This window comes from Schistocerca gregaria, chromosome 3 (genome assembly GCF_023897955.1).
Source record: "Schistocerca gregaria isolate iqSchGreg1 chromosome 3, iqSchGreg1.2, whole genome shotgun sequence".
Classification (NCBI taxonomy): domain Eukaryota; kingdom Metazoa; phylum Arthropoda; class Insecta; order Orthoptera; family Acrididae; genus Schistocerca; species Schistocerca gregaria.
In genome coordinates this window covers 522,514,632-522,535,858 of record NC_064922.1, presented here as the reverse complement: position 1 = coordinate 522,535,858, position 21,227 = coordinate 522,514,632, and the positions used below count along the sequence as shown (strand labels likewise).

The window sequence follows — 21,227 nt, the reverse complement described above, 5'->3', positions numbered from 1 at the left end:
ATACATCAGATAAGACAACGGGTCAAGGTAACTCAATGTCAGTGACAACGCACTAAACATTTATACACAGAAATTTATTGTTGAAAATGTGACTCAACAATGGTATCTCTGATTCTGATCGCATCACTGATGTGAGTTGCCGTGAGTGTCAGATGTTATCATGGTTGATTACTAAGATAATGGAGGCCTTGTTCAACTACGTTCTACCTCCTAAAGAAACTCTCATTACACGTAAATTTTGTGCATATTCACATCCCGAAGGAGTATGTGTAAAAACTGAACTATTAGCAATAGTACAGAGCAAAACACAGCACCTATGAATCTCGTTCATTGTAACGGACACCGTCAACAATTCTTGTATTCTTCGTAAACATGAAGGCCATTTCCATTATAAAACATAGATATATTCCACATTACATAGAGATGAATGGCATCGTTTTAAATATTTGAATTACAATAGCCAGTAAGCTCACAAATGAAATCCCAATGTACCCAGTGACACATACGTGACAACACGTTTTTCTTCAATTAGCCTTTGGCAATTTAATCATACAGAAAATGAGATGGATTTGGTTGTCACAGCCAAATATTTTACTTAAAATTATGTTCTGGTGTATAGAAATGAAGTACCGAGTAACAGCACAGTTAGTCCCCCAATAGGTTAAAGACGAGAGCTGAACAAGTACCCTCCGTTTTATGAGGAACTCAGGCTAGCCTGAGACTACAGAAGTAGAAAAGGCGTCAACTTCTAACATCTGTCTCCCAACATCTGCTGAAAATTGGTCAGGTGTTTATTCGAGCTTCCTAACTTGAAATACTACGTACAACCACGTCCTAAAATATTCACAATTTCTCTTATAATTCCCTGAATTTTAGAATCAAGAATGAAAGCTAACTCTACATTTGCTAACAAGGAAGACGATCTGTAGTTTTCCTGCATGAAGAAGACAAACAGACGAATTTGTAAGGAGTGACAAATTGCTGTAAACATACCATTGAATATATAAATACAGATTAAAGTAAAATTAAACTGCTGTTAGACTGGCACCGACCCAGTTACCGGAAGATAACGTGCAGTGAGGTGTCCTCCAGGTAGCAGTGAGCTGTGAAAGTAAGACAAAGAGCCTCTTGCGGCTGGGAGCGATCGGTATCGGGAGTAGGTTGCGGCGCGGCGGGACGACAGTAGAATGGTACAGTGACGGCCGCTACAGCCTGGGAGAATGGAGACCGCCCTTGAGAGCAGGGGAGGGACGCGTCGCGAGGGCTGCTGCACTGCCGGTATATAAGGCCGCATCCTCATTGCTCGCCACCAGTCCACGGGACACAGTCTGCACAGCTAGCCACCGACCTCCGCTGCTCCTCTACCGACAACATGCTGAAGCTGGTGAGTTTCTGCTTCACCCGCAGTGGACAGCCGAGAGAGCTTTGCTTGTGTATCACAGCTTAAATTACTTCAGCACTAGTCTTTTCCTCATGGCTTCATGCGTGCATGTATGTCACATATAATGCGCATGTCTCCTGATCATCTGCTCCTCTGCTCTCTGTCTCTGCCCATAAATCTTCCTCCATTTGTGTCCATCTCGTCCGTCCGTCTCGTCCTTCACCCTCTCTCCCTGTCTATTTCCTCCTTCTACTCCCTCGTCTTTATATCTCCTCCTGTCCCATCTCCCCATTCCCATCCCCTTCTACTCCCCTCTTCCTGTGAATACCATCCTTCCCCCCATCTCTCTCAATCCCCTTCTCTATTCATTTAATCTTTCCCCCAGGCATGCTCATTGACACAAATATCACCTGCAGAAGATGTCGATGTAGTGAGCTAGTACTACTTCCAAAACACACATCCTGTACAGTGGAGCCTATATGCCAAAGGCACGGAATCCTTTTTTTCCCATAAAATGTAAGATGTCATGCAAAGCAGGTCGATAAAGCAAGCCGATACTTTATAAAACAACACACCTGATGTGATGGATAGCCCATGCAACGTTGGCAGGAAAACCGTATCTTGCCCTGACATATGGGCTGCCCTGCAAAGCAGGTCCATAAGACAGGTTAATATTATTCCCACACAACACACATGTCATGCAGGGTAGCCTGTGCAACAGGGGCTTAAAGGCTTGTTTGTCTGTATCTCAATAAACATTAGCGCTACAGCATCATAAAATCCCCTATATTGGTGGTCTCAGGGCAAGATGTTTGTTGGCCCACTTCAGGTACTGGGGAGGAGTTCTTATGCACATATGCAAATGCTCAGTCACACATGTGTCCATCTGAATAATAGATATTCAGATAGATAGAGTACTTCATGAAAATTTTAAATAAATGGTCAAGAAGTCTTCCAGAATTTTGCTAAAATCCTTTCCCCTATATATAGTACACACACACACACACACACACACACACACACACACACACACACACACACACACAGATATATGAAGATATCGTCAGACATTCAAATGTACTAAATTTCCTTTAGACAATAAAGCTTCTGTCCATGAATCAGCATGGTTTTAGAAAGCATCACACCTGCAAAACTCAGCTTGTCCTTTTCTCACAGCATTTCCATCGACCTTTGGATAAATGGCAACTAACAGGTTCCAAATTTCTAGAGTTGGAATAATTTTATCTTGGAACTTATCCACTTGGTCTGTGTTTGCATAGAAAAACAGTTATATTAGAAATTGAGTCCACCTTGATGAAAAACATCTTGTTATTCGTTTATTTTCTTTATTCTCCGAAACTAGTTTCGGCAACAAATATCACCATCATCAGTGGCTTTTTAAAAAATCTAAAACATGCAGAAAATAGCATTGTTATACAAACACAGTAGCACATTATTACACTTTTACTATTCCTTTTTCGAAATATAGTTTTCTACAGATACTTTCATACTACCTCATTTATCATATGTTACAGCATGTTTTAAGAATTACAGTCGCTGTTTGCAACATACTTTCTGTACGCTTTTTTTCTGTTGCTTTTTTTACTCAGCGAACATCATGTCACCTGCAACCATGTAAGTGGCTGTTAGTAAACAAAATACTAAAATGTGAACTTCGTATGTCAGCAATATATACTTGGTGTTGTGGTAGTGTTGTGGAATCCAGTTATTTGGTGTGTACTGAGCTGTTATTTAGCTATTCGTGTACTCACTTTCGTTGGTTGGTATGTAGATGCTTTTATACACAGGAAAACAAAATTTTCGCACTTTGTTTCTGATCCAGAATGTTACGCCATCTTGCTGTTCGCGTGTGTCGAGAGAGCTGTATCACATGTGGCGAGAAAGCTTGTGAAAACTGTTGCGCGAATTACGACTACTTCTGTTCATCATTTATGTCTCTGTGGGTGATGTGGAAGTGGTTCTTTTGTGTGTGTGTGCTTTCTGTTCTGTGTCCTTGATCAGTTCTCTCAGAGCGGTAAAGAGTGTGTTGTTGCGACGTGTTGTGTTTTCTGAATAGGGGAATAGCCCCGCAACGAAATTCAGTTATTCAGTGTCCAGAAACATTTTTTGCCATAGTGAAAAATGGATGTGCAATCGCAGATTGCTACACGACAGTGTGGTGGTTACTGTTTTCAATTCTTTGCACTCTCAGCAGAGCAAGACCCAATTCTAAATTATGTTATACAGCTCATTCTCAGACTGTACCAAAATACTATCATTGCAACTAGAATTCAGAAGAATAAGACATCAGTGTTAATTAAAGATAACGAAATATGTTATTAAAATCAAATATTTTGATAGTCAAACTTCGCTACTGACTTTTTACAACTAAATTAAAACGATCATTAAAAATCTAAGCTCAAACTCGAACAAAAAGAATCTTTAAAGAAGAATCCTAAAAATCCTTTTTTAAAAGTACTGATTAAGCTACACAAAGAAAATGCCCCTATTCGTCCTATTATTAGTGCGTGTAAGAATCCAAACAATTCTGTAAACAGGTTCTTCCAGTCAAAAATTAATGAACTTTATGCATTGGACAAATCATATAGTTTAAAAAATAGTTGGAAACTGATTCAGAACATAACACAGGTTATTTTAAGAGAAATTAGCATACTATTATCTTTTAACTTAAACAACCAAGACACAAATGTACCTATCTGGGAAACGTTAGAAATTGTATTTAAATATTTGACGGCATTGGGAAAAGTTGATACTCCTTAATTATTATATTACTTGAACTTATAAAACTAACATTTTCTTTAACTGTTTCTTGTTCAGTCAAAAAACGTACTGTCAAAATAAGGGATAGGCAATGGTTTAAAGCCTCTCAGGCGTGTTCTTGGAGATGTTTATAAACAATTTCGAAAGCAAATTTCTCCAAACCAATGACGATCTGTCTATGAAAATCTTATTGTTTGGGACATGTACAGGAGATTCGTAGACGACATTTTCACTGTTTTCAGTGTTAGTATAGAAGAAATTGTGGAATTCCTAGTTTTCTTCACTTCCTTGGTACGTAATAACTTTTACTAAACAACCGGAAAAAATCATTTGCTTAACTCGCTTGATATACATATAACGAGGGTAGGTTCGAGTCTTGTGTATAACATATTTCGGAAGCCGGCAGCCCCCGACATATTTGTTGTAACAGATCCATACCGCCTGAGATCAAAGAAAAAAGCTTTTTTTTTAAATTCAGTGTTTCACAGGCTGTCTAAGTTTTAGTTACAGGAGGAAGGTAAGAATAGAGAAACTGATACCGTTATTCAGGTAGGCAAGGCAAATGGCTGTGCGGAAAGTGATATTATAAAGATTAGTGAAAGAACGTTTAGCAAAACAGAAAATAATAATCTTTTTATAAGTGTCAGCATGAAATACATATTCAGGTCTTTATCTGAAAAATCTGCAAATGCTATCAGTAAACATAATGTACAGATAGGTTTCCAGACAAATAGAAAGTTAGGGCAACTTCTGCGCCATAATTTAAAGCCCCTCTAAATAAATTTGGTAATGCGAAAGTATATAAGATTAAATGTGGGTCATGCAGCTGCTACTACATTGGGAGGATGGATAGATAATTAAAAAACTGTTTAGGGGACATGGTGCACAAGCAACAACAGCTCTGGGAGCACATCTACGAGACCATAACCATACGATAATACAAATCGAAATTTCACTTATTGTATTGCACTTTGAGAACAAGGGCAATAATTTAGACATACTAGAAGAGTTTTACATTTATATTAACAACCGTTCATCTTCCAACAAACGGCCGGTAGCCGGCAGCAGTTTTTCTCAATATTGATAGACTGTTTCTCTATCGAAATATTAAAAAAAAAAAAAAAACATTTACTTACCTGAGTCACTTCGAGAAAAATTTAATTCAACGTCTTTTCAGAGTCCCTTGTTATTACACCTGAAACATCCTCATGAAACAATATTGCAAATACAGCGATCTAACGTGAGCAGTGTACTCCAATTTGTAAAGCAGGCAATTATTGTCATTTTTAGTATGAATTTAATAAGTGCGGTACTTTAGTCTTATCATAAAATACATATTTGTAAATTAGGCTAACGCTTTATCACCTAATGTGTAGGCGCTTTTATAAAGAATTTCCACAACTTCTACAACTATTGGTAACGAATGCAGACAATTTTATTCTGTAATGTTATTCAGTAAATTCCTTGTAAAAATACCAATGATTCTGATTGTGGACCATTGTGTAATTTCATGTTCTTGTATACGTGTATGCTAAGTTGTATACCTGACCAGTACCTTCAATGAAAGCCACGCAAAATTGTGATGCTCAATACACATATCTGTGCTCCAACACCCTCTAGTTGCCATTATGGTTTTTTCTGCACTGCAGACAGTTTGGCTTAACACTATAGTTCTAGCCTTGTGCCTGTTAGTTTTTTGTTGGCATTAATTTTGTAACTGATGAAGCTTAAGCTTCAGTTGTCGATACACGACTGGTACGTCAAGGTTGTGTTCTACATATATACTCTGTGGTGTGTTTTGGAAGTTCGCATTTTGTTACTCTTGACTTGTGTTATTGTAATAACCATTATAAGACTCTAGTAATATTTATTTGATATAAATCCTACAAATCCCTCATCCATCCTGCCCTCTGTTATGCCAGCATTGCCTGTATCTCCACCCCCCACCATTTGTATAAGGCCATCCAAATCCTTGAACACCACACGCTCTGCCTAGCCTTCTGTATCCCCCAGATGTCTCCTGTATGACCTCATCCTCTTCTCCCACCTCCTCCTTTTCCTCTAACATATCCACATTATTTACACTGTCTGCAGGCTTGATACCCCCTACCCCGTTGTGCCCTCCTTCCTCTCCACCCCCCGCCCATTACCATGCCTCTATTACTGTATCCCCCCTCCTCTCTCCTCCTCCACACCATATCCTTCATCAGGGTAATTTCCGGTACCTCTCCTCCCCGATGGTGATCTTTGCCATGACATCTGCCCTTCATACGAACTGTAGCCTGGCCTTATTCCTCCCTCCCCAGAGCGCCCCTTTCCACTCCCCTCCTTCCCCCTGAGCTGTTTATCCTCTGCCCCCCCCCCCCCCCCTGAGTCTCTGCACTCCCTCCTCAGCTATTATCGTCTCCCATCCTTCCCTCCCTGGCCCCCTTCGGTGAGCCCCCACCATGTCTACTACTCTTCTCTCTCCCCCTGTCTACCCCATACATTCCCCCCATTTCTTCCCTTCTCCCTTGTATCCCTACCCATGGCAGATCCACCCACTTTGTTCTTTGTCATCAGTGTGCTAAATCAGTGTTGTGTTCAGTGCCATTCTACAGTGACGTCAAGTGCTGTTTTTTTAATTGTGTGCTTGACTTTATGCTCTGGCCATACTTTGCTTTGTGTTTTCTTAACTGTTACAGTGTGTTGTTGTTTGTGTAAAATGGATGTTTTTCTCCATTTTTACTGTCACCCCCCTTTTGTATGCCCTCTTTTATTATGTTCCCTCTTCTTATATCTATGTTCTGCCATATTTTCTCCTTTATGTTTTTTTTAAATGTCTTGCTGTTATGTACTTAGTGTATCTCGGCTGAAGAGGAGCGCCTATACAGATGCCAGCCCACCCCAGATGGGGAACTGAAATACAATAAAGAAAAGAAAATATCTGATGTGAAAAGAAATTTTGTTTATGTATCAGCTCACCAGATGACAGTTTAACACCAAAACGCATCATAACAAGAAACTATTACGAATTTTTTTAAAAAAAGTCCATATTATTCAGCAATAGTGCAGCATTTTTTAAGTTCTGTGTTAATAGTTACAAGCCTGTTTTAGGATTTTCAGTCCAATTTAGGTAACACTGCAAAGCACCATGAAATGGAATGAGCATTTAAAGATTGTCGTCGGTAAGGCTGATGCCGAATCCAGTTTATTGGGAGAATTTTGGGTAAGTGTGATTCATTTGTAAAGAAGATCACATGTAGAACACTAGTACAACCCATTCTTGAGTACTGCTTGAGTGTCGTCGGTAAGGCTGATGCCGAATCCAGTTTATTGGGAGAATTTTGGGTAAGCGTGATTAATTTGTAAAGAAGATCACATGTAGAACACTAGTACAATCCATTCTTGAGTACTGCTTGAGTGTTTAGGATCCATATTAGGTCTAATTAAAGTAAGGCATCAGAGCAATTCAAAGACGGACTGCTAGATTTGTTACTGGCAGGTTTGAACAACACGCTAGCACTACAGAGATGTTTCAGGAACTCAAATGAGAATCCCTGAACAGATGTTGACATTCTTTTTGAAGAAGGCTACTGAAAAAAATTAAGGAACGAGAATTTGATGGTGACTGCAGAACGATTTTGCTGTCGCCAACTTACATCTCCTATATAGACAACAAAGATAACATAAGCTAAGGGAACTCGTACGGTGGCATATAGATTGTTGTGTTTCCCTCATTCTGTTTGTGGGTGGAAAGGGAAAAGACTAGTAGTGGTATGGGGTACCATCCGCCACGCACTACACGGTAGCTTGCTCATTATCTGTGTAGATATAGAGTAGTAGCTTGATAGATCGAAGAACAGGTTCTTCCTATGTTCTGATGTGCTATAATGTCTTCCACGCATCAGCAACCTTGATGAAGTTGTTCGCTGAATAGCAAATTACAGTTGCATCTTCTACTGTGCCCTCAGCCACTGCACTGGAGATACTTTTTCTCCTACCTGCTCCTTTTATTTCCCACAAACGCCAATCGAGGTCTTTACTGAGCATTCAGCTTATTCAGTATTTACACTCCTTTATCATTAATTTAGGAAGAAAAGCAACACTACAGCAGACATTTGTTCCCCTCTCTGAATGTTCCGTAATTTCTATAATTTTATGTTTGTCACCTTGGCGAGATAATTGTGACAGTGTATTTAAATTGTATTTCCATCCGGTATACTGGCTTTACCAGAACAGTTTACTTCCCCAGACTACAAAACTGAAGTTATATTCTTGGGAGCAACGCCACAGAACCAATATACTGTCATTAACCAAGGACTTCTGGAGCGTGAATCGACGGTTGTGTCATTTCTAATTTACAGCTATCCACATATTTCTCCCTTAAGACGTGGCAATCGTACGTCGTCCATGAATTTAATTTGTAGAGAACGAATCCGAAGCATCTTAGATTTAAATTAGAATAGTGTTACAACTCAGACCAGGTACGAATCAGTTCATCTCTGATGTCGCCTTGCTCAGTGTTCCACTTCATTTCAATAACGACCTTGTAGAACACTTACCGTGATATCATCTGTGAAGGACTATCTCCAGCGCTCAACACGAGCAATCGTATAATGCTTCGTGGCACTCATTGCTCAAGTTGCAATGCATAAATTAATTTGAGACGCCCACGTTCAGATTCTGTTGCGGCGTGTACACAGCACGTGACGTCAGCCTTCAACAGTATATACTCCAAGTAGTTCCGCTACGTATGTAACGCTCTGCAACATTCTGTTCATACATAAGCAAAGTATAAGTAAGGATCGAAACAAGTTAACAAAGTAGGAAGAAGGGTATCTCAGAAACTTCTACACAATGCCAGCCAGTGAAACTAATGTACCAGCAAGAACAGGGAAAAAAGAAACAAGTATGTCTTATAAAGTGTATACAGCACAGTGAGGGGTTAAATGCCTTGGTATACCTCCTAATATCGTGTCGGACATCCTTTTGACTGTCGTAGTGCAGACTAAGTGTAATGGACTCAATAACTGAGCCACGTTTCTTCTATAGTCGTCCACAATTGCAGAGTTGTTACCGGTGCACGATTTCGTGCACGGACTGTCCTCTCGATAGCGTCTCATAAATGTTCGACAATCCATGTCGGGTGATCTGAATAGCTAAATCATTCGCTCTCAAATTGTCCAGAATATTCTTCAAACCAATCGCGAACGGTTGTGGTCCGGCGACATGGCGCATTTCATCCATAAAATTTCCATCGTTATTTATGAACTCCATGAACGGCTGCAAATGATCTCCAGGTAGCCGAACATAACTATTTCCTGTCAATGATCGGTTCAGTTTGACCAGAGGACCCAATCAGTTCCATGTAAACACAGCTCACACTACTACAGAGCCACCACCAGCATGCACACTGCCTTGATGACAATTTGGGTCCATGGCTTCGCGGGGTCTGCGCCACTCTCGAATTCTATTGTCAGCTCATACCAACTGAAATCGGGGCTCATCTGAGCAGGCGTCAATTTCCCAGTCGTCTACCGTCCAATCGATATGGTCACGTACCCAGACGGCCGCTGTGGCCGAGCGGTTCTAGGCGCTTCAGTACGGAAATGCGCGCCTACTACGGTCGCAGGTTCGAATCCTGCCTCGGCCATGGGTGTGTGTGATGTTCTTAGGTTACTTAGCTTTGAGTAGTTTCTATGTCTAGGGGACCGATGACCTCAGATGTTATGTCCCATAGTGCTTACAGCCATTTGAACCACTTGAGCCACTAGCCCAGGAGAGGCGCTGCAGGAAATGTGCTGTTAGCAAAGGCATTCAAGGCAGTCGTACATCCCACATTTATTTCTGCAGTTATTTCAAGCACTTTTGCTTGTGAGTTAGCACAGACAACTCTACGAAAACGCCTCTTCAGCCAGTCTTTGTGAAAGCCATTGGCCACTTCGTTGTCCGTGCTGAGAGGTAATGCCTGAAATTTGATATTCTCGGCACACTATTGACACTGTGGAATATTTGATTTCCTAACGATTTTCGGAATGGAATGTACCATGCGTCGAGATTCAGATTCAAAATCTATTAATTCCCTTCCGAAACCTTTTCACATGAACCACCTGACTACAAATGATAGCTTCGGCAAAACACTAACCTTTTCTACTTCGCGTACTCGATATTGGCAACATGTACATCGGCACCCCGCGACTTTCGTCGCCTCACTGTGTGTAGCATCACTGCTACCCACTTCGGTGGGGTTGAGCTGGAACGCTAATCATTTGCACATGTAAACTTGTAGTACACTTCATTCGACTTTCGTTGCAGTGCAGCTTTCATGGTGTTGCAGTTTTAATGGCTACGACTGCTTATAGCTTGGCAGTACGTAGTCCGTGCGTGGAGTACGTGTGAAGTGGTAGTGTCGTGGCAGCCCACATCCAGTGCTCTGTATAACGTCCATGTTGCAGGTTGTGCTGCTGCCCCTGGTGTTCGCCGCCGCGTCCGCGGGCTTCCTGCGCGGCGCCGCCGTCGCCCCGGTAGCCGTGGCCGCCCCCGCCGTCGTGGCTGCTCCCGCCCACGCTGTGGTCGCCGCCCCCGCCCCCGCCATCGTCGCCCCCGCCCCCGCCGTCGTCGCTGCCCCCGCACTCGTGGCGGCGCCAGCGCTGCACCCTGCTCCCATCCCCGTCGCAGCACATCTGCCTGTGGCTGCGCCCGTTCTCAAGATTCATTAACACGTGAATATGTACCGCTCTGCAGAGCTGATGAAATAAATAGTACTGAGATCGCATCTGACTCTTAATTTAACCTGATTAAAAGAAATCTCAGCTTGAGACGTCGATTTTTCTATAATGGTGTTAGACGTCGCAAGTCGGTCTCTGGGCGTAATGGAAGCAGGTGCGAGATTCCAAACAATATGTCTTTAAAACGATAATATTCAATTCCGAATTCAGGTTGGCTCTTTCCACAAACAGCAACACCAGAGTTTTGAAAGAACATTGTTTAGTCTAAATGGTTCTACTTAAAACACAGAACAGCCAAAACATTAACGAAAAAGAAGGCTACCATTTCACTTTCAACAAACGGATGTTCGTAACCCAGCTCCACAGTCACACAAGTTCCCAAGGTAATATCCCGACAGTGACTCCGATTGATAAGTCCAATATCTCACCCTGTCTAGGGTTAAGGCAGGTGTGAAGGCAGGTGACGTTTTCTTGCTGGCGATTCGGCAGGGAAGACGGCACTCTGAATTCCGCGCCACTGAAGCCGGCCCCAGAGTCACTCCAGCACTTGCAGTCAGTGTGTATTCTTTTCCAGCTGTGCGCAGAGTAGTTCGGCGTGTGTTCAAGCGGCTCAGCGAGGTGACGATTCTGAACAACCTCAGAAATACACATATGACCCACAAAAACAGAACGTAGAACAATATACAAGTTTGGTATATGTAGGCACTGTTACTAACAATGAGTCCAACAAATACACAAAATAAAAAAATAAAAATGCCTACACCGCACGTCAGGCGACCGCAGATGTAAATCAGTCGAATCCGATTGATATATATTCTGGCTTAATGAACCTGCATCTAAAAAGTAGTTCTAGGATATAAGTCTGTACGCTTTCGTGGCCGTTACCTTCGAAGATAATTATATAGGTTACTAGGTCAAGTCATGTTTCTCTTCAAACTTCCCTATCAGTATCGACATTTCTACAACTCTGCTGAGGTATTTGTCGTGAATCTTCGGAAGTGCCAAATTGGCTGAACCGTGGGATAACGTTTCTGTCTCTCTACTAGAATGTTCTTCATAAATCTTCTAGTATCCCCAGTCAGCTTAATGTTCAGATAGTTGACGACACCAAAAGATTATCAAAGGGGGTCAGAGAAAGAGCTGAAATGGCGACCCGATGAAAGACATGCATGGATGTCGAGGAAGCTCTAGCATGCAGTTGTGAATCTGTCACCGTCAACAGCGTTCTACGGAATAGGAATTGATCATCTCGTCTCCCAGTGGGATAAATGTCTTATTGCTTGTGGTGATTATTGTAGAATGGAACCATTTCACAGTCCCGTTGTGTTCGGTTTTCATTTGACTGCCCCTTACACGCCACAACCAAACCATTTAGCACACTGTGGTGAGAATAGAAGCTTACATCTGCTGGCTAGTTAGCAATTATTATCTCAGTACTTTACTTTTATACAGTGTGCAGAGGTCACTGTCTCAGGTATCAGATTTCAGTGGCGGGAAGTGTTGGCACTAAGGAGTGAGCTCACACATGGCCCACCACAGACCCTCGTTGCTGATCTGTGCTAGATGGTTCACTTTGAGCCACTCTGTAAACTCTAGACACATACTGCGCCACAGATCAGCACCTCTCAGTAGAAAAATTTGATGAACAACTTTTCAGGGAACGGCACACTAAGGTAACCTGAGTAACCTCAGTACAGAGACTCATTAGGCGTTTTGTGTAAGACTCTGTAAGCGGACTCTTCTGACACTATAAAAACTGCTTTCTTGAAGGCTAAATTACTGCACAGAGAGAGAAATGTGAAGTTGCTGCCTCGGTGGGAAAGATGTGGCAATGATGTCGTGGTTGCCCAACGGTGACACCTTGCGCCTTGGTCCTGTTGTGACTTAGAGGGCGAAGGACTACCGTTTCAGAAACGATAGCCGGCGAAGCTTCCATATATATATATCAAAAATTTTAAAAATGCATGAGCATCAGCGGCTAATTGCGTGGGAAGGTCTACGCAAGTATACGAGTTGAAATGTATGAATAAGCTCTGTCTTTACTAGCTGCAGGCCTGCTGTATCTGTTAAGTGTGGATGCTGCTCACTTGGTGCCTTCCAGCTGGTGGGACATCTGCTGGTTAACGTCTGGCCACTGGAGGCCGCCTAATCCGGTGATCCATGGCTCTTGGATGGACCATCTAGTTGCCAAATTAGTTACGCCCGTCGTTGAACATCAACTTCCAAGCACATGTCAGCTGTGAGCTGCCACTGTCCGCACTGGGGTCTACATTTCTGTACGCATAGTGCATCCAGCACCGAGCTCCGTCTTCACATCTAGCAGCGCAACTGCCTACGCTGACTGATACTCACTGGCCTGCGCCCGGCCCTGAGCCAATGCCACCGCTGGAATGCTGACTGTGTATTCAGCACGCCGTGCCATTCCTGCTGCCGTCCACTGCCCAGAACGACACAGCACACTGGCCAGGATAAAGCTTGTTATAAGGACGTACAGTGGCACATGTCTAGAGGACGATGGCTCCATGTAATGCCACCATGACTATTATATATTGACAAGGACAGAAAGAGTAAATTAACATAGTTGTTCTGTACGGGTCGTCGAACAACCACCTGGAACCATACAGCCTACACCACTGCAATCAAGCCTGCAGTGGTGGATTGCAGACCTTCCTGACAATTAGCAACCCAGTCCCACAACTCACCGAAGAAGTCATTCACCTCCGACCTTTTCACAAGTATTTTACACCACCTTCCCTATTAATCGCTGGCAGTAAAATCCACTCCCTCATAACTCTCGGTAGCCATAGTCATGCAGACCTGTAGACCAACTGCTGTTACAGCATCCACAGAAGCTGCCTATGAACAGAACAGTATGTTAAAGATAAGTGGATAGGTCACTGCTCTCCCAGACATTAACGGCGGATCCTTAACCAGTACATGCTCAGGAAAATGAAGAAGGCGAGGTGGACGGCGTTCCAGTTATAAACATGAACAAAAGCAATAATATTTTAGTTCTACAGGGGATCAAACCAGTACCATGTGTGATTGTAACAACATCAAGACTTTCCATCTTGAATTTCTATAGTAAATCTGTTGACACACGGGTGAGTCAAATGAAAATCTTACATATTTTTTAAATATTATTTATTGTGCAGAAGTGGTACAAGGATGAACCACTTTTCAACATAATCTCCCCCATGCTCAATACAAGTCCTCCAGCGCTTACAAAGTGCATAAATCCCTTTAGAAAAAAATTCTTATGGTAGTCCGCACAACCACTCTTGCAGCGCGTGACGTACGTCTTCACGAGAAAGGCACTTCTTCCTCCCATTGGTCCAAACATATGGAAATCACTTGAGACAAGGTCTGGTGAGTTGGTGGATGAGGATGACACTTAAGTGGAAGCGAACCCAGGTTTCGTCCCCAGTAACGATTCTTCCAAGGAATCCTTCACCTTCTCCTTCAAAAAAGCCGAGGAAGTTCTTCAAGCATCAACACGTCGTTCTGTCATTTCAGGAGTCAGCTGCCGTGGCACCAATCTTGCAGACACTTTGTGAAACTGGAGCACATCATGCACAATGTGGTGTGCTGACATATGACTAATCTGTACACATGATGCAATGTCAATAAATGCCACTCGGCGGTTTTCCTTCACAATGGCTTCAACAACTGCAATGTTCTGTGGAGTCAAAACTGACCTGGATGAGGAGCATGTTCCACTGAAGTCACACCATTTGCGAACTTCCTACTCCATTCGTAGACTTGCTGCTGTGACAGATATGCGTCACCGTACTGAACCTTCATTCGTCGATGAATTTCAGTAGGTTTCACACCTTCACTACGCAAAAACCGAATAACAGAACGCTGTTCTTCCCTTGTGCAGGTCCCAAGTGGGGCGGCCATCTTTATACTGATACTGCGACGGTATGTGTACATCTGCACTATGCTGCAACCTACAGGCCATTCTGCACACTGTTTGTAGCACGCTTACTAACTCATAGGATAACGGCGCGAAATTTCGATTTGTTAGTACAAATTTAAGGTTTTCATTTGACTCACCCCCATACAAACCCTTAGTTTTAAAAGCAAACATATGAGGTGGTTGTCACCGAATGTCTTATGATAATATGCATAATCTCGGAACTATACCACTTATGAAATGAAAAATCACTAGGAAAGTATGACCGCAATTCATTGGATTGATTGAAACGTAAAACTTCGGAAAGTGACTTAAACAGTAGTAATTCTGTGCAGCATAGATACTGAAGAAACAAGTTTACAAAAAATATTTTAGAAAAGATCAGAGACATGGATGTGTTTTCACCTACATTCGTATAGTTAATGAACAAACTTTATTAATGGAAATAATATTCTAGTAATATTAATACTGAGCGACACTTTACTGGGTATTTTCTATGCTAACTCGATATCAAACGCTAGTATTTTTATAAATGTACCATGGGTGGTTTCTGTTATTTCAGACAAATCCGAAAGAACAGACAATTTTTATCCTGCAGCCACTATGAATCAAGAAACAAAGGAATTAAAAAGCATTAGGTACCAGTGGGTATTGATTCATATCAATGGGACAAGTTGAAAACAAAACTTGTGCCAGACCGGGATTCGAACCTGGGTTGTCTGACTTGGCAAACCACTACGCCAGCCATACACAGTGGTCACAATAACAAACGGACTATCCTAGCACGCCATCAACCTGGCCCACATTCTCAGTTTATACCACACACTACTGATCCAGTGCCTGTGCTCATTAGCCTAATTACTTGTAGCATCTCATTGATTTCCATATGGGTTCGAGCTTGGTCTGCATCTGCACTGGAGGGATCATTGGCCTTCATGATCTTAACTGTACATCTTGACATGTCTGAAAGAAGAGACACCTCATATATAATTAAGGTGATGATGGCCAATGATCCCTTCAGTGCAGATACACACTGCGACAGTAGCTAATGTTTACTGCTACAGTGTAGCTGCCCTTCGAAACAGCATCCCATACAAGCAAACCAACAGTGTGTTTACACTTAGTACTCATACTTCAGGTACTTCGGCTATGCGCGGCTCTGTTTGAATAGATTAGCTCGTTGCAGTCATAGGATCAAGACACACAAGTCTGCTTTCATGCCCAACAGCTAGTAAATGGGAATCGGTCGTAGAATATTTAGTAAAAATATAGAGACAAAGTTCCCTTATCAATTTCAGTTAAGATAGTTTGAGGGCGTTATAAGACTGGTAGCAAATTCCAAAAACTAAATAACTAAACACGAAAACTAAGTCAATTTCGTTATCACAACGCACGAAATATTCACCAACTCAAAACAATTCAGAGTTCAGCCTGATGATTTACAAATTAACTCACACATACAAAGAATAGTAACTCATGCTCTATCCTCAGTTCCGTAATAAATGCAGAAACAATTAGCGCCCTATTCTGAAGGACATTCAGACCTCTCGAAATATCACGACTCGTCAAAAGGTGTAGTATTTTAGCGACCTTTAACCACCCACCAACATGATTGTATATCAGATGTTATCATAGACAGATCTGCCTTCTTCCAGAATGAATATCCAAGTCTTCAGAATCGTTCCCGTGAGCTCTTTCCTCAAAGTGTCCAATTGACTCCCGCAGCGTTCCGCTATTGTCTGCTTTTTCATTGGCTGAAGGCTATCCCCACTAAAAATGCTTAATTCTTAATTTCTACACATATTATTAGACTTGACCACCTCATAAACTAACTAGCATATTGGAACAATATTTATATTAAAAAACTGTTGTAAGTATTGAGTCACACTCGTATCATTCACAACAATTATAAATAAAGATTTGTTCATAATCAAATATGCTTGTTTTATTGCAAAAGTGTGGTCACATTGAATGGCAACGAATAGTCGTTACAAATTGGTTATGAAATTATTCTTGGCGTCTTGACAAAAGTGTCTTTTGGTTCTCTTTTTAATACTGATGTCCGCTAACCGGCCCAACTGACTACTTTTAAATTAGCAAAGTTTTATAATAGCACCTGGAATCAACATTTAAATAAAGTTACCGCCAAAACAATAAAATTTTCATTAAACGGCTACACAAGTATAACAATATGTGATGCATTCGGTTTGTACTCATTTGCTGTGTAATGGTTAGAATTTGATGTACTGAAAAGCATTTGCGTAATTAAGAAAGATATAAAAGACTTTATGAGTCAATAAATAAAACAGATACAGATGAGTGGCATACAGCATAATAGGTATTGTGTAAGCCTACCGATAGAGATATTGTTTGTTGAAATTATATAAAGCGTTTTAAAGTTGTTAATTAAGAGATTCATTGTGAAATTATCAAAATATCCACGGGTGTACTGCCGGTCTATAGTGTCCAACGGGCACAATATTTCGGCGATCAAACATGTCGCCATCATCAGGTGAACTGACGGACTGAGCTCCTGTGAACGTGCCGGCACGGAGATCCTTACGCATGGCTGCTCAGGGGGAACAGTTCCCCCTGAGCAGCCATAGCATACGGATCTCCGTGCCGGCACGTTCACAGGAGCTCAGTCCGTCAGTTCACCTGATGATGGCGACATGTTTGATCGCCGAAATATTGTGCCCGTTGGACACTATAGACCGGCAGTACACCCGTGGATATTTTGATTATCAAATACGCCGGGAGAAACTCAAGAATCACATTGTGAAATTGTTTAGTTATTGTGAAGTATTGACTTCTGTAGTTTTAAAGACATTGAAAGAGTTGTTGTGTCACTGGATGCACCTCATTTTTTGAGATCGCAAATATATTCCGCTTTGATTTATTACTTGACTGTAAGAAGCCATCTTTCAGCTTGTCTGAAACTACCATTTTTGGTACAGCTGCTGCACAGATTCCTAGCTGTGAGGTGTGCCCATTACCGCCGACTTCGCTGGTCTTTGTACATGGAGTCGTCCATGCCGGTCACCTAGCCGGACCCGCCGTGGAGCGACGCTCCCTGAGCCCTGGACCTGCTCGCATTCAGCTGCACAACAAATTAATCTTACCTCGTACCAATACTATGTGGCCGAATAGCTCGCCTACATACGTGTAAGGTTACACATCTCCTCTTAATGTGCCACATTAGCTCTCTAACTTGGCACATTAAGTCGCACCCAATCTGATATAATGCATAACGAAGTGAGTACACACATAACATAATAAATAGAATGATCTGTTTGAGAGTCAGAACTATAGTGTAAGTATTTTTTGGTGATGTATGAAACGGCATTTATCTCCTAGGATATGTTATAACCTGTTATCAGCATTAAGTTACTAAATCTAGCACAGATTATAAAAATTACGGCATGTTATTACTTGCTGAAATATACATAAATCATATTAGCTGATGGAAATGTTCGAGACAATTCGACTTTTGCTAATTCAAATAACTATTCGCTTTCAGCGATTCTTCTTAGCACTTCACCAACAGGCACACAGCAGGTTATCGTTGTTCCGGCGTGGAAGTTCAGATTGTTTGGAGTACAGCCTCCTCTGCAGAATTTCAGACCCTCTTGGACACGTACTTCGCCAAACTTGGGTGAGTCTGTAGTCACCGTCGGTGCTGAAGGACGATATCTGGCGAAATACGACTGTGGTGTACAGCCCAGTAATCATATGACTCCTGGAATCCACATATATCACCCACTGAACGCCCACCTCAGTTGAATAGCTACATTCACAAACAGGATAGCAAGCAAAAACTAATTTGTAGCGTAGGCAACAAACTTTCGTCAGCTCTCGCTATATGATATTTGTTCGACGCCGTAAATCAACTAACATTTTATCATTTCTCTACAGTTTTACCGCATCTAATTAGAAACTTTAAAACTAATACTACCCAGTCAAGAAATCACCCATTTAACTTTCGTTTTTAACGCAGCAGATAGCTGGATCAAAAATTCAGCAAATGTTCACTCTTATTTGCACCAAAATACGATTTATTCTCTGGACTTTATTGTCATTAACATATTACGAACTTATCCCCATAATTTTACGTACATAAATCTATTCAAACATAACATACATTTAAATAACCAGTAGGGATATCCCCCAAATCTCATTTACAGTAGAACTCATTCCTCTCTTACACAAATAACGAAATTGATTATGTTTTGCTATCCTCCGAGCTCTAAGAGTCGTGCGGCCTATATCGACATTCTCTTCGCACTAAGCTGTATTTCCATACATCTTACACAAGTTCTAGACGGAGCAGAAATAACCCCCCAAAGTTCTTAAGTACTACACATGAAATACACTTATTTACACTCTTACGTTAAAGGAAGTGCCATGTTTCTGTTTTGCAAGGTGCAACTCCGCCACCGTTACCTCTTATAACTTTAATCTCGTCGGTGTGAGTACCTTTCGAATCTCACTTTTCTGCGTTTTTTGAACTGCTCAAATTAGAGCCCTCTCTCCTCGTTCACCGACGGTCTCTTCCGTTTACAGTCATAATTTATAACTTGATCTTTAGATTCGACAAGCAACACACTCTTTCTTCATCAACATCATTTATTTCACTTACAGGAGGTGCATTTTTAATTTCATCCCTGTCTATCATAACTTCCTTTCTTCTTCATATCCTTTGTACAATTGAAATATACCGAGCGAGGTGGCGCAGTGGTTAGCACACTGGACTCGCATTCGGGAGGACGACGGTTCAATCCCGTCTCCAGCCATCCTCATTTAGGTTTTCCGTGATTTCCCTGAATCGTTTCAGGCAAATGCCGGGATGGTTCCTTTGAAAGGGCACGCCCGATTTCCTTTCACATCCTTCCCTTACCCGAGCTTGCGCTCCGTCTCTAATGACCTCGCTGTCGACGGGACGTTAAACAGTAACCACCACCACCACCAATTGAAATATCAGACCAACCCTCAGTCTTATTATCACCGTCAAACAATACGTTAAACATTTCCTTCACTCTTTTTTCTTCTTTTCTCCTTTCAAGACCTCTTGCTACTACATATTTATCCTGTAAACACAAGTGAGGTAGTAACAACTACAATATTACCTGTGATTTCTAGAGCAGTCACTTTCTTCCCTGCAGTACCATTCGGTACTAACATCATCTTCCAAACAAATACTTTCCGCAATATCCACTTCTATTTTCTCTCAATACACTTTTAAGTTGTCTGTAGGCTTTAAATTGCCCTCAGACTCCTTCGTTTCATCATATTCGTAAACATAAAATATACTGTTCCATTTCTCTGAAGTAAATCTGTCAGTAGATGAAACATTCTCACAACTATCTAGAGCACTCTTCTCTTAAACAAATCCTCTCTTATTTCGGCTGAAACACTACAAACATTATCTCAATTAAGTCCATTAACATCCAACGATAATTCATAATCTTCTTCATTCAAAACATTCATTACATACGTCGATACGTTATAAAATTCACCACCAATAACTCCGTCAACCTTTGCCAATACACCATATAAATTGCCGCTATCTCATCGCATCACAGTAAAATCGAATTGCTTCAGATGCGGATCTACCTTTGTCTCCGTTATATTTTCTCTGTGCTCCGACTGCTCCGACATTCTGCATTCTGATCTACTACCTAATACATTACTTTGACATCCATCCTTGCACATAAAAATAATTCATGCTTTCATCAAGAGCCATCGGTTCACTTCCATCAATAGAAATAAATGCACAAGTTTCTTCCTCCGGGATATCTAAAACAGTAGCTTCCACTTTCACAACTTCAGACTAAAAGTCACCTTTACGTCCTTTTAACAATAAATCATCGACTTCGGCGGATATATAATAATAATATTTTTCGCTAATTCATCAGACTGTTACTATGCCGCCTCCAATAGCGTCATACACTTCCGTTGGTACACCACAAATTTCATCACCATGTGACGAGATCACAGCTACGCCGTCTTGACAAACAGCTTCACCTAAATCCTCTGATACAAAGCCATCTGCATTATTTTCTCTTACATTACTGCAATTGTTGCTACTGACTAGTTCCTCACTAGAATTCGTCATACATTCCACCTCCACAAAATTCAGATTCTCCTCGGTCTCTCATCTGGTCACAAAACTTTCCACCAAACATGCATTAATTCCATCATTCACTTCCGTTTCATAAAATAAGTTTTTCAACCGTGTCTCATCCTTATCAAATTTCTCTGCACATTGTACAATATTTCTTGCGCCGTCATTGTGGTTGCGCCGCTTAAAATTATTCCCAATTTTATTCTTATTTGTTATAAACTCCATCTCCAAATTTTTTGGCTGCATTGACGAATTTTAAACGACAATAGAATTTTTTAAATAACTTTTCATTGACAGTTTATTTCGCTATTC

The 21,227-nt window shown here is 41.4% G+C and overlaps 1 protein-coding gene across 1 annotated transcript; it reads left to right on the top strand.

The window, feature by feature from the left end:
* Positions 1 to 1,311: 1,311 nt before the first annotated feature.
* On the top strand, positions 1,312 to 10,919 carry LOC126356348 (cyclin-dependent kinase inhibitor 1C-like). Its single transcript, XM_050007332.1, has 2 exons — positions 1,312 to 1,384; positions 10,600 to 10,919. Exons 1-2 carry the CDS (start codon positions 1,373 to 1,375, stop codon positions 10,861 to 10,863), a joined length of 276 nt encoding a protein of 91 aa, XP_049863289.1. The 5' UTR covers positions 1,312 to 1,372; the 3' UTR covers positions 10,864 to 10,919.
* Positions 10,920 to 21,227: the final 10,308 nt, after the last annotated feature.